The 14,066-nt window shown below is 42.4% G+C and overlaps 1 protein-coding gene across 3 annotated transcripts; it reads right to left on the bottom strand.

Moving 5' to 3' along the window:
* Window positions 1-3,618: 3,618 nt before the first annotated feature.
* Window positions 3,619-13,700, bottom strand: CCNG2 (cyclin G2). Of its 3 annotated transcripts, XR_009564049.2 has the most exons (9): window positions 13,346-13,700; window positions 12,246-12,383; window positions 11,461-11,598; window positions 9,762-10,012; window positions 9,491-9,569; window positions 9,291-9,389; window positions 6,561-6,766; window positions 5,894-6,320; window positions 4,938-5,076 (listed from the first exon to the last, which is right to left on the bottom strand). XR_009564049.2 is itself a non-coding variant. In XM_030877932.3 (8 exons), exons 2-8 carry the CDS (start codon window positions 12,381-12,383, stop codon window positions 4,953-4,955), a joined length of 1,035 nt encoding a protein of 344 aa, XP_030733792.1. In that variant the 5' UTR covers window positions 13,346-13,692; the 3' UTR covers window positions 3,619-4,952. The 3 variants fall into 3 exon arrangements, 2 of the variants coding, with proteins under 2 accessions (XP_030733792.1, XP_030733793.1); XM_030877932.3 differs by lacking the exon at window positions 5,894-6,320 and having other exon boundaries at window positions 3,619-5,076; window positions 13,346-13,692; XM_030877933.3 differs by lacking the exons at window positions 5,894-6,320; window positions 13,346-13,700 and adding an exon at window positions 12,467-13,307 and having other exon boundaries at window positions 3,619-5,076.
* Window positions 13,701-14,066: the final 366 nt, after the last annotated feature.

Raw genomic sequence — 14,066 nt, 5'->3', positions numbered from 1 at the left:
TTACTCTTTTTTTTGCCAGTAACAGCCAGCGTAGGAGGAGTTTGGCCCAGATACTATGCTGGGTGCTGGAGCTTCAACAATAGCAAGAAAGACAAACATTCCCTGCCTTCCCACGTCAGACAAGTAAGGTAAGCAGACAAGCAAGGTATTAACTGGTAGGATAAGAAAAATATAGAGTTTTATGGAAACAGGTAGCACTGACAAGGAGAGGGAAGTAAGTAAGTAGGTAAGTTCCAGAAAGATTTCTTAGAAGAAAACACATCATCACAACCTTTAAAAATCATATTATTTGCTGTAAATTATTTGGTTCTGGGCTAGAATGTAAGTTTCATGAGGGTAGGGACATTGTGCGTTGTGTTTGGTTTTGTATATCCAGCCCTTAGTGTGCTACCTGACATATAAGAGGCATTCAAATAGCTGGTGGTGAATGAGAGAATGAAGCGACTCCTAAGGTGGTAAGTAGGAGTTTTCCAGATAAGGATGACAGGAAAGGTGTTCCAGGCAGATGAAGGAGTGTGCATGGAGTCACAGGAGGGAGCGAAACCATGATGAGTGGAAGGAGCTGAACTGCAACCAGGCTGGAAAGCGTGTGGATGTGGATGCCGTGAGAGATGAAGGTGAGAAGGGTTGTCAAGCAGGGTCTTGGAAACTGTGCTAAAGAGTCTGAACTTGATGCTCAGGAGTGATGTGAAACCACTAAGGATTTGAATCAAGGAAAGGATATAATCAGTATGTGTTTATTAGAGTTCATTCCTTATTCTGTCAATACACTAATAACTCAAATCCATTTGAAGGAAAAAAATGGATATTGCACATAAGCATAATTAGAAAGAAAAGTCATCTGTCATCTCACCACTCAGAAATAACTGCCATTTGACTATAAATAACAAGCAATCTGTCGCAGCTATCTATCTACTGCTGTGTAACAAACAGCCCCAAAACCTAGTGGCCTAAAATAATGATTTATTATTTTTCAAGAGTCTGTGGGTTAATTAGGATCAGTTGGGTGGTTCCCCCGCTCCGTGTGGCTTAGCTGAAGATGCTCATGCAAGCTGTGTGCAGCTGGGAGTTTAGCTGAGGCTGGAACATCCAACATGGCCTCCCATCTCCAAAAGCCTCTCTCTGCATGGGCTCTCTACTATCAGTAACCCAACCTGCTTCTTTGCACCATGGTGGCTGGCTTCCAAGAGGGATAAAAGGGAAGTTCTTGAAGCCTAGGCTTAGACATGCACTGAACTTCTTCCACTGCACATTAGTAGGCAAAGCTAGGCACAAGGCCAGCTGAAATTCAAGGGGAATGGAATCCACCTCTTGATAGTGCACAGGGATGAGAGGACTCATTGGCTATTGGGAAACTATCTACCACACAATCCGATTTGCTAACCACAAAGCAAAGTTGTTGACCATTTCTGGTATAAATAGTGAGAAAAACTCAAGTCAAGTGACAAATGCAAAGTACATGGTGTTTGGCCATGTAAGAATCTGATAAGTCGGTTGCTTAAATAAGCTGGCACTTGGCATGCATGCCACGGAAGGTGGGAGGCAGTGGGGAACATCATATTAGAACCCAGTGTGCAGTGAAAGAAAGTGAAGGAAAAAGGCAGATCCTAGACCAAGAAAATGGTTAAAGCTGTATTCTGGAACCAATGCCTGTACACTTAACCTGAGTATTAACTCCAAGCATAACAGGTGAATGAAACACATTATTTGTCCAATCTCGCTTTCTGAGAGTCAAATGGGTGCGGACCAAGGGGTCAGGGAGAGTTGTATTTCAGCATGCACTTTGGCAGAAGCAGCAAAGTGTGCACACCACATCCTAGGAAATGACAGAATTGAAACCTGAAAAGCCAAATCTCTTGCCAAATCAAGGAGCAAGTATGAGACCAAAACGTCAGCCTTCTCCTCACCTCTGCTGTGAATGGGGCAGGGGGCTTGATTCTCAATTTTATTCATCACAATTATGGGAAAGCCAACTGGTTGAATGGCCCGAGAAGGGCATAACCAGGCTCCTGGACTTGTCTGTGAGTCTACTTCTAATGCCTAAAGACAAAGGACAGTGCCTCTCTAGTCCTACCTGTCTTCCTCATCTCCACTGCCATTGCCTTAGTTCAGCCCTTCATCACTTCTTGGATTTTTGCAGGACTCCTGATTGGTCTCCCCATTACATTATTCATCTCTACCTGCTCCATCTCCCACATAGCTGCCAGTTACCTTTTTTTAATACACATTTTATAGCTCTAGGAAATGGCAAGGAAAAGAAAGACCAGAGAAAGGTGCCATGTTCTGATTAGGAAGAGACTTGTATGTCACAATATAGACTTTATCCTGATTGAGAAGTACCTACTGAATAATTTTTCAGGAGAGACAATCAAATTTGCATATTTTTTAAAATTTTGCATATTTCAAAAGGATACCCAGGCAGCAAGGGGATCAGAAGTAAGCCTGGAGACTGAGAGATGATTAGGATATTGTACAATAGTAACCCTGCTAATAGAGAACAGGTCTGAGCCAAGCCAATGTCAGAAAAGTGGAGACAGAGTAGATACACAGTATAAATGATCAATGGTGACCTCCCAGCCGGAGGTAGCAGGCAAGAAGAAATGAGGAAATCACCTAAGTTTCCAGCTTGAGTAGATGGAATACCTACTCTCAAAACAGACACACAGGAAGAGCAGGTTTGGGCGTAATCAGAAACTTCCAAGTGGGATGACCAGTTTTGAACAAATAGGCTGGGAGTTCTCCAGAAAGGAGAACAGATGAAGTCACGTGTGGACAGATTCACACAGAAAGACCATGTAGTAAGAAAAGCAATAAAACCCTAGAAGAAATGAAGAGGGTTCAAGACTTGCAAAGCCACAAATGACTTTTACAGCTCAACAAATCAAAATCTGAAAGCAGAAAATATTGTCTACTATTTGCCAAATTGCTTAATAAGAGAGGGAGGGTCATTCAAGCAGAGATTCTCCACTAGGAGGGTAGGAAAACATGTCCCTATTGCCAGGGGAGAAGAGGTATTACATGAAAACCATATTCTGTGTATTTCATTTTCTAACCAACTAGAACAAACAAAGGTCTACAAAACCAAACTAGATAAGGAAACCCATGCAAAAAAAAAAAAAAAAAAAAAAAAAGGGTGGTGGAGGCCACCACTTGCAGATGAAGCCTAAAGCTTGGGAAAAAAGATCCAAAGAGCTAGAGGCTGGCAAGGTCCAGTCAAAGCTAACTCCCCTAGTGCTTATTCACCAAGCGGCCTTCTGAAGAGAAGTTGGCTTGTCTGCAGAGAGAGAAACTGTACTAACCTGCCAACGTGAGTATTCTGGTCTACTTGATACCTTTTGGCTTTCGCTATAAACTAATAGGCATTCAGGTTAATATGTCACTCTTTTAATATGAGTACACCCCAGAGAGAGGTCAACTCTCCAGTGACAGATTCACTTTCAGTATCTCCAAGGCTCAGGGCCAAACTGCAGTGAGGAAATACTACCTGGAGGACTTCTGGTAACCAGAGACAGGGCTTATCCTGGAGGCGCTCCAGCCTCACTTCAAGCCTCCCCTCTGAAATACAGCAAGCACCTTTTCTTTTTCACCAAAAAGGTAAAAATTAAAATGTGACTGTAGACAGGAGTACAATTCATTAATATTTTTATTCTGAGTTGTAATCTATTATTACTTCAAAAAGATTCACTTCAAAAAACATCCGATGGATGCTGACTTACCAATAAAAAAGTAAGTCATCGTTATATGATTTATAATACAGAATACACAATAAATTATATTTACATGCAATGACTAGACTATCACACACACGGTAAAAAAATACAGGATTTTTATGTACATTTTTAAAGATTTACATTTTCATATACAGTTTATAAAGTTTAAAAAAATTCTCTGTACAAAATCTCATGTGTACAGAGTTGATAAATCCCTATTCTTATGGCTGTACCACCACACAGATACGCTTAAAACTATAATACTACAAACACTCAGGTTTTTTTTTTTTTTACACTTCATATTCAGTCTTGGCACCCATGTACAATACCATTATTTTTGAAACGTGAATTACAAAGGAAATACAATGTAATCATGCAGACTTTTTTAATAGAAGAAAATGAGACAAAATGTGCTATTAGGTCAACATTTATCAATTCCATAGTTACCTAGTTCTGTTCAACTTGCTGCACTGCTCTCATACAGGTACATGCACACCTAGATTATGGATTGTTTTAAAAACATTAAAATAATACTATAGTCTGACAACACTTAATCATTAGGAATGCAACTATCCAACAACCCTAGTCTGTTGCTTATTTCTGTTTTGGCAGAAACCTCAAAGAAATGAAGATATTACATACCAAAATTCACAGAAATGTCAACATTATAATTCCTAAGTTTCTAGAGTCTGCATCAGATAGAACACTGATCATTTAAAAAAAACAAAAAAAAAAAAGGTTTTTGACATTTAAGAGTATATTCTCTGCTCTGAGAATGGGCGGGAGAGAGAGAGATCTAAGATAAACCATTACAGGATTATCCACTGTCCCTGCTAAGGAAGCACTTGCACACTCCCAATCTGTTTCAGTAAAGACACCTGAAGGCTTTATAAAAAAGTTGACGCTACACTATTCAACTTTAAAAATCTTCTTGAAAAGTAATAAATTGAAGGTATCAGCACCTTCCCTCCTCCCCCACGTAGCTAAAGATCAAGGAGAAAAATAAAGTGCCAATGTCTGAAGTATTGTTAATTGTTTAAGAGGCACTAACCCATTTGATGGCTTAGGATTAAATATGAAAATAGGCCAGATCTGATCTGAATAATAAATAGAAGGTAGGTATTCCAGAGTCTATGCAATTCCTGCCTAGATGGGGGCTGCACCAGGAAACTACCTACTCCCCATTTATTGCTTTGAAACCTGTACACACACTTTCATTTTGGACCCAGAACAATGAGATTTCTAAGACGGAAAGCACAGTGTCTGTGCCACTTTGAAGCTGAAGAAGAAAGTGCACTCCTGACCACTGTGAGGGGAGCTGCTGAGGCTCTCTTCTCCACAACTCATATCTTCACAAGAGTCCTCGCTAAAAGGAAAAACAGAGAGAAGAGGATCCCATCATTTAAAACACGTCTAAATGTCATACAGGCAAAATTAAACTGCTGAACAAGCAGCTCTAGTCTCAGGATTTTTACATTCAAAATTTAAGCTCTACAGTGACAAAATTTAACTTAGAAGGACTTCCTAAAGTGAAGTGTATTGTAAGCTCCTTAGAAAATACAGATTTGCTTAAGAGGTTTAAACAAATTACCACTTGCCAAACTATTATTCTTGTACCAAGTAATAACTCTGTCAGCAATAACTATAGAATTCTAAGTACTTTAAATCCAGTAAATGCAAACTAATGACAAAGATCTCCTATCACATGGTTTTGATGTCTTTCTTGCATCAATAATTGCATCACTGAACTTCTCAAATATCAAACTAAGAAACCAACGAGCTAGGAAAATGGAACTTATGGTCTCTTCTCCCTACAGCATAAAACGGTGAAATTCAATAAAATTAAATAATTCACTTTACTAACAAAAATAAACTCTGAATAAGACAACGGCATTTGACAAAACTAAAAATCTCTACAGAACTCTGCCGCATCAGTGGTGGTAGTTCTCTTTACTTTCAAGTCATTTAACCCGCAGCCTCTTTCCATAGGACCATTTTAGAAATTCATACTAATGTTAAAAAACCCAGAATGCTGTTTTCTTAACTAAACTGTATTTCAAAAAGCAAAAAAGATGGGAAACAACCAGTTTTTTTAAACAGGAGCAATGAAATAAGTCAGAGAACAACAAATACTGTATGATCTCACTTATATGTGGAATCTGAAAACACAAAACAGAACTCACAGATGCAGAGAACAGATGGCTGGTTGCCGGAGTTGGGGGGAGGGGGTGGTAGATGAAGGTGGTCAAAAGGTACAAACTTCCAGTTATAAGTCCCGGGGAGGTAATGACGTATGGGATGCTGGTTTTTGTTGTTGTTGTTTTGTTTTTTAAATTTGTATTTTATTTATTTATTTTTGGCTGTGTTGGATCTTCATTGCTGCACATGGGCTTTCTCTAGTTGCAGCGAGCAGGGGCTACTCTTCGTTTAGGTGTGCAGGCTTCTCATGGCGGTGGCTTCTCTTGTTGCAGAGCACAGGCTCTAGGAGCATGGGCTTCGGTAGTTGTGGCTCGCGGGCTCTAGAGTGCAGGCTCAGTAGTTGTGGCGCACGGGCTTAGTTGCTCCGCGGCATGTGGGATCTTCCCGGACCAGGGCTCGAACCCGCGTCCCCTGCATTGGCAGGCGGATTCTTAATCACTGCACCACCAGGGAAGCCCCTGTTGTTGTTTTTTAATAAAGAAAAAAAGTGGGGGGGGGGCACACTTCCGAACTATTGCCTATTTTAATAAAACTACTTCTGGTTAATTTTCTTACCCAAAGAAATGATGCTATCAGAGCTAGGGGCTCTAATACACAAAAATCAGTAACATTTAGTCTGCGGAAGTGTCATTAGTCAAGGAACCTGCTTACCTTTCACTTTCATCAAAACACCCCACCTCCGGTATTGTGGGCAACTCAGGAACACTATAGTAGCTATTGTGGAGGTTCTGGGCTGTGCGCCTTGAAACAATCCAAACCAACTTCTTAAGGTCTGGTTTGCAACATTCAGGAGAAGAATATTCAGCTAGGCATTTAGAAACTAACTCCCTCCAGTAAACAAACTCGGAGTCATTAACCTGAAAAAAATATTTAAATGAAGAGGTTATGACGGCGGTTCCCAAACCTTGCCACACCTTGGAATCACCCTGCGATCCTTAAAAAACACCTGGCTCCCACCCTCAGATACTCTTATTTAATTGATATGAGGTGTCATCTGGGCATCAAGGGTTTTTAAAGCTCCCCAGGTGATTCTAATGTGCAGTAAAAATTTGGTAACCACTGCTTTAGGGGAGGAGCACCACAGGTATAAATCGTTTACATAGGATTCAATACAGAGAATACTCTGCCTGTCTTAAGAAAGCACACTAACCTAAAAACACTAGGTCTGTTAATAAATCAATTATCAAGTATATACTTTGACAGTCGCAATGCAAAGGAATTTAACATAACTTATGTTTCTGTAACATAGCATGACTTGGATTGCTAAAATACGCATTTACATTAAGACACCAGATATATGCAAATGGAGAAGTTGGCAGTGTGAGAGAAGAGGAATTCCCCCAGAAGGGCACAGTTCCTCCACCACTGGGGAGTGCCCTAATTTATTTCATGGAATCAATTTTCACCGAAGATGTTTCCAAATGACATTATTATAAAAGGTTTAGATTCAAACTAGTAAATTCGTGATTAAAACAAAAGCTGGAAGTTACGTATTAAAACAAAATGCTTCACGTTGCATGTACTTGACCACAAAACAGATGATGATTTTATAACATCTTGGCCTCCATTTCCACCTAATCCAGTCACATCTTAATCCCCTGGTAGCCTGGCTTCTACCACTCTCTTATTCTCCTGACATCACCTCCTACATCTCCTACGTGGGGAAACTGCCAACACTGAAAACCCAGAGTTTTAATCAACCGCTAAGCAAAGGACTCCCCAAAATTTCTTACGGTTTCAACTATTATTTCCTCATGGGAAATTGCTAATCTCAATCTCCAACTATAATTTATCTGGAGTTTTTAGTCCAGACTGCCAAGTATCTGCTAGACATCTACCTATCTGAAAGGTATACAAGTACCTAAAATCATACTTCTTTGATCACAGTTAACTTCTCTCCAATTTCCCTCAATGGTACCAATATTCTCTCCACCATTAGGTCCAAATCTTGGTCATTCGTGACTCTTTGCCTCATTTCCATGCTTGGCCTCTAAAAACCACTGAGTTGGGTGTACTACTTCCTGCTTGTGACTATCACCTAGATATTCTATCTACAAACCTACCCTAAAATGATTCCCAAACCCTTCTAGTCCACCAGCTTCCTAGCCGTAAGCCTTTGCTGCCCAAACTTCCACTGTCTAAGATTGTTTTGGTAGAACCAGGTTCCAAGTCATTGTTCCTCTCACGGTCTACCCTACTTCTCTGCTAACCAAATCCCGAACTATTGCCTATGTTCAGACACAGACCCTACAGGACTGCGACACAGAACAGTAAATGACAGAACACCCTGCTTCGTGTTCAGTTCCATACTTCTCCAACTAGACTATCAGTGTAAGAAAAAGGACTGTGCTTATGTTTGGTTTACACCTCTTTATGATTGAAAAAACTTATCAGGCTAGCCTGACAAAGGAGTTTAAAAGAAAAACATAGCCAGGGCTTCCTTGGTGGTGCAGTGGTTGACAGTCCGCCTGCTGATACAGGGGACACGGGTTCGTGCCCCGGTCCAGGAAGATCCCACATGCCGTGGAGCAGCTAGGCCCATGAGCCATGGCCACTGAGCCTGTGAATCCGGAGCCTGTGCTCTGCAACAGGAGAGGCCACAACAGTGAGAGGCCCGTGTACCGCAAAAAAAAACAAAAACAAAAAACAACATAGCTGATGTTATCTTGGTAATGCTACTAAAGGGACGATGACTCAGTCCTACAGATGTAATGGGATGCCATTCGTGCATTTACTAACTCTACTTCTTAATATGGGTTTTATTTTTTAATAAATTTATTTTTTATTTTTGGCTGTGTTGGGTCTTCGTTGCTACACACAGGCTTTCTTTAGCTGTGGCGAGCGGGGGCTACTCTTCGTTGCAGAGCACGGGCTTCTCATTGTGGTGGCTTCTCTTGTTGCGGAGCACAGGCTCAGCAGTTGCGGCTCGTGGGCTCTAGAGCACAGGCTCAGCAGTGTGGAGCATGGGCTTAGTTGCTCTGCGGCATGTGGGATGCTCCTGGACTAGGGCTCAAACCCGTGTCCCCTGCATTGGCAGGTGGATTCCTAACCACTGCGCCACCAGGGAAGCCCTTAATACGCATTATAGAACAACGTGCATGGGGCAATGTAGACCGCTGTATTACCAACTGGCAAGAAGACTACAGAAGGGATGTCTAAACGCAGAAAGAAGCTAGCCTAAGTGACCAGGTTCCCTTCCAGCTTAATACTGTCTGGGTTGAAGCTGCATTTGTAGAACATCAACACTTAAGATACAAGAATAAATGAGTAACAGTTAAGAGCCCCATAAAGTGTTACTTAATGATTAAGTCACTACAGAAAAGATAAAATAAGACACTAGGAAAAAACTTGCTTTAAAGAATAAGTTCTGAAGATATTTACCTTGGAATGTTTTTTAACAAGCAGGAGAATTTCCAATAATTCAATGGATTTCAAAGTTTCTACTTCCAAATTGAGAAGGCACAAAGCTAATACAGATGGCTACAAGAAAAAAAAGAAAAATAATTTTTTTAATTCAAAATGGAAACTGCAGGGGGAAAAACAGAAACTGTGAGATATATATAAGAAAGAAATTGACTTACTTTTGCTTTTGAAAAGATAAGTCGGCAGCAGCAAGCTTTCAGCTGAGCTTCCAGTTTATCAAGGCTCAGTATTTCTTTCCTATACAATGAAAAGAAAGAACAAAATATTTATTTATTAAACTTCTAAAGATTTAAACAATTCTAAGGATTTATTAAAAGTCCAGGCTGAAAGTTTGGAGCAGGTAAAAACAAATTTCACTAGAGTTCTAATTCTTTACTGTTACTTATAGCAATGCTCAAGTAGAAAATCTTAATTTTTAATCCCACCTACCTTTCTGAAGTATGACAAAGTACTATAGTATGGTATAAGTGCAAAAAGTTTAAGGCAGTAGTAGCTTCCAGTTCATAGTGCAATTTTTCTGAAATGATTTTTTCCATCCGTTTTATGTCAGAAGCAGTACATTTACATTGGCTAATCCGGATTACATCAAGAGTAGACGGAATATTGCATTCTTCTTCAACTATTCTAGCAGCCAGCAAAAAACAACAGACTCCAATGCAAGACAAATGTTTAGGTTTCACCTGAAAAACAAAGAACAAAACATTTCTTCCAACAATTGTCACTTTAACTTAGCAAAGCACACACTTAAAAGAATATTGTAATGAGCCCCTATTCTTAAGACAGAACACAATCAAGCTGCTTCACCGTACTTACCCTTACACACAGTTATACTTAATCGTTTTTACATTTTAAGCTCTCTTAACCTCCCTTTAAGAAACAAAAAAGACATTTTCAGCATTTAAATTACTTAATTTAAATGCAGGTAAAAATTTTTAATGCAAGTTCAAAAGCTAGGTTTCTCACAGTTAGACATTATATTTCAAACTTATGAAATTCATAATAGTACAACCTCCCCCAAAATAAATTAAGCCTTCCAATACCAAGAAAATATACTTCTTTGGATATAAAAATAATACATTCATCTTTGTATCTTCTTATCTATTTAAGAATCATCCCATACTTCACTGCAAATTTCCCCAAGAGAGATATTGCATCAGATGTGCAGAGTAGAGCATATGTACAAGCTGCCACGGACAGATGGCTTCCCTTTTCAGTGCCCTGAAAACTGACCCAGCAGCTGACAGCAATCCTACTGGCAGAAGTATCACCACATTTAACAGTTACTGGTAATTGTTTTTTTTTTAATTTATTTTTTATTGAAGTATAGCTGAATTACAATGTTAATTACTGCTGTACAGCAAAGTGATTCAGTTATACCTATATATACACATTCTTTTTCATATTCTTTTCCATTATGGTTTACCACAGGATATTGAATATAGTTCCCTGTGCCATACAGTAGGACCTTGTTGTTTATCCATTCTCTATATACTAGTTTGCATCTGCCAATCCCAAACTCCCACTCCTACCCTCTCCCACTCCCCTCCCCCTGGCAACCACCAGTCTACTCTCTATGTCCCTGATTCTGTTTCTGTTTCACTGATAGGTTCATTTGTGTCATATTTTGGATTCCACATAAAAGTGATATCATATGACTTGCTGGTAATTGTTAATGAGACTGTGGCTCCCTGCTTGGAAAAGATTTCTCATAGTGAAGGCAATAGGTCCCCTTTAACATACTGCTATACTTCCATTTGCCATGTTTCAAGTGTTTAAAAACACCTAGGCTCAACAGAAACATAACAGAAGATGAAAATATGAAAACCTTATTTTGAGAGCTATGTATATAGAAACACCTAAAAAAACAGTAGTCTTCATTTTTTCACATCCTTAAAGAGAAGGTATGTAAGAGGTACAGGAGAACCTAACTTAAGATACAATAATACGCTTACTTTTGTAGTCTCTTAATCCGGACTAAAGATCACAATTCCAAATATTAAAAATGTTTATGTATAGTGACATAATTACATTCATTTGCCAAATATTTACTGAAACCTTGTATTCTAGGCATCGTGCTAGGCACTGGGTATAAAAAAATGAAGTTTTATTTATAAAAACGATGAAATACCTTCATAAGAGCCAAGAATCTGTCCAAAATATTGACAGCCAGGACAAAAGTTTCAGTGCAAGATCCAAAAAAGTTGGTTAAACTCCTTAAATCTTCTACTTTGGCATTTCTCAATCTTGGACACAAAGTGTTATCATTCTGCAACAAAAACCAAGAGCCAAAGTTTATGACTGTCTTAGAACTACAATGGACAATACACACAGATTCAAATAAGGTAATTTTTTCCCCTGCATCTTCAAGAATACAAAGCACTACAATTTTTCAGATACAAAATGTGTATACAACACTGCTTTTTAAAAATATACATCATAAAAGACATTCAGCAATTCAATATAAAGCAAACTGTTGCCACACTTCCAGAGGATAAGAGCAAACATAATTCAATTCCCTTGTAATGGACATCTAGAAGATTCCTTGCTTGTTTTCTTTAAAAAAAAAAAAAATCACTTAAGAGCCTGCTATACAGAAGTATTGCATAGGCAGAGGGTATTTCCACAAATGACCTGCTCAATTCCCAGGGAGTCTCCCACTCTGAAGCTGCAGGCTGGGGGGGTGCCACATTTGAAGCCACACTTCCCTAGATTTAGTATCACTCTCTTTCTTGCTAAGAAACAAAAGCATGACCCTGTATTAAGATTTATCTTAGTACTCTAGGACGACCACTTGTGGTCTTAAGAAACTTTGCAGCCTTTAGTCTAGATTCAACTAAAAAAAAAAAAAAAAATTAAAGTTATCTGCCCAAGCCCTGTCAGCGACTAGAGCAAGTTATCTTTCCTGGGACTTACCTCCGGGGTAGCTTCGATCAAGCTCAGCCCTTTTTCTCGAGGTTGGAATCTCTGTTCCTGTTCTAGGTAGAGGTTCAACAATCCGAAGAGCTGGACCCCTTCACGACCGGCCAAGTACTCTGCCCCCAAATCCTTCATCTGTAGCAAAGACACCACACACAGTTAGAATGTATCCTGGAGGGCGGGGGGAGGGGGAAGCACAAAAGAGCTGGGGCCAATACCTCCAGCGAGGGGCGCCCCAGCACACCCCAGAGAAAAGCGGGTGAGGGCACCAGTCACGTCCAGCCGAACCCCGGAGCAATCCTCCCCCACCGCCAGGGAGGTGTGGCAGGGGGAGGGGCCGTGGTCACGTCCGCCGGCTAGCGCTGGGTCAGACCGGCCAGCCCCGGACTCCCAGCTGCTTCACAAACAGGAAACTGTCCTCTGGCGGCGGTGTCCGGACGGTCCGCTCCACCTGAAGTCGCGGGCGGAGGGGTTTCTGCCCAGTGGAACGCACTGGGGGCTCCGAGGGCTGCGGGTCCGGGAGGTAGGGGCTTTGCACAACGTGGGGGGAGGGAAAGTCTCGCGACTGAACAAAGAACCGGAGGGAGGAGACTCCCGAGCCCCGCCCCTCCCGCGGAGCCCATTTCCAGAAGCCCCTCTCGCTGGAGTCCGGCCCCAAAGCCTTCCCCATCCGCTTCGGCAGCGCCTCCTCTGAACAAAACCCGAGGGGCAGAGACCTAGGTCCCAGAGAGCGCTGGGGTGGCGCGGCCCACCCGGTCGGCAGCCCGCCCCGTGCCCAGACAATACCCTTCCATCCACCGATGCCCTGATTCCGCAACTCTGCGGAGACCCGGAGCTGTCAATCCAAGAAGAACCACCCCAGCGAGCCACCGTGACAAAATGAGGGAGGGGGGGACACCAAAGAACTGTCTTCAGCCTCCTCGACCCTCCATCCATCCATCCCATCAGCATCTCTCCGCCTTTGGGCGCCCACTGCCCCAGGGCTGAGGGCAGAACCGGAATCGCTCCCCAAGCTGAGGGGTGGGCACTCTGACATCCCTCTTCGCAGTCCCGACCATGAACAAAGAAGCTCCGCGATCCCGGGTGGGCCCACTCACCGTGCTGGAGCCGCGCCTCCACCGGCCCGCGGCGTCACGGTCGGATGGGACTGGGTGCGGCGGGGACGTCCGGACCTGCCTCCGAGGTCAGGGACCCGCCGCCTCAGTGGTGCCCCCAACCGGCATCCGACCCTTACCCCCTGCCACCGCCGCCTCGGCCTCACAGCCCCGGCTTCATCCCACTCCCCGCGCGCCCACCCTCCGGCTGGGGCGCTGCGCCGGTCCCTCAAGCCCTGCCCCACTATGGGTTCCACCGCCGCTGACGCTGCCACCACCGCGGAGGCCCCAACAAAACCCCTTGTTTTTGTTTTGAGTTTCCGACGCCCCCAAGGGGGCGGGGCACGTGACTCCCCGCGGAGGGATCCGCAGCCTCCTCAACAGACTTTGAAAAAGAGTCCCTCCCCTAAGTGTACGTCTCCAGCCAGCTTTGTAGCCTCGTCAACTCGCCTTTGCTTTACTGAGCCACTCCTCCCTCCCAAGGAGGAGGATGGAATTTGGGCACGGCCTTATTCCTCGATTGATCCTACGGAGGAAGGAAAGGGAGTGATAGGCGTGAGGGGCGGAAGGAGATAGTTTCTGGTCGCATTGCACCTTTTAAAGGTCCCCGATTTGTTTTGTTTTCTCTGTTTTGAAAAGTCCGCCCAAAGTAGCGGGCTCCCCGATTGGATATCGATGGGGGGCGAGTAGGACGCTGAAGCTCTGATTCAGTCTCGAATCCGGA

This window comes from Globicephala melas, chromosome 5, assembly GCF_963455315.2.
Source record: "Globicephala melas chromosome 5, mGloMel1.2, whole genome shotgun sequence".
In the NCBI taxonomy this organism is placed as follows: domain Eukaryota; kingdom Metazoa; phylum Chordata; class Mammalia; order Artiodactyla; family Delphinidae; genus Globicephala; species Globicephala melas.
This window is presented reverse-complemented; position numbering and strand designations above follow the sequence as displayed.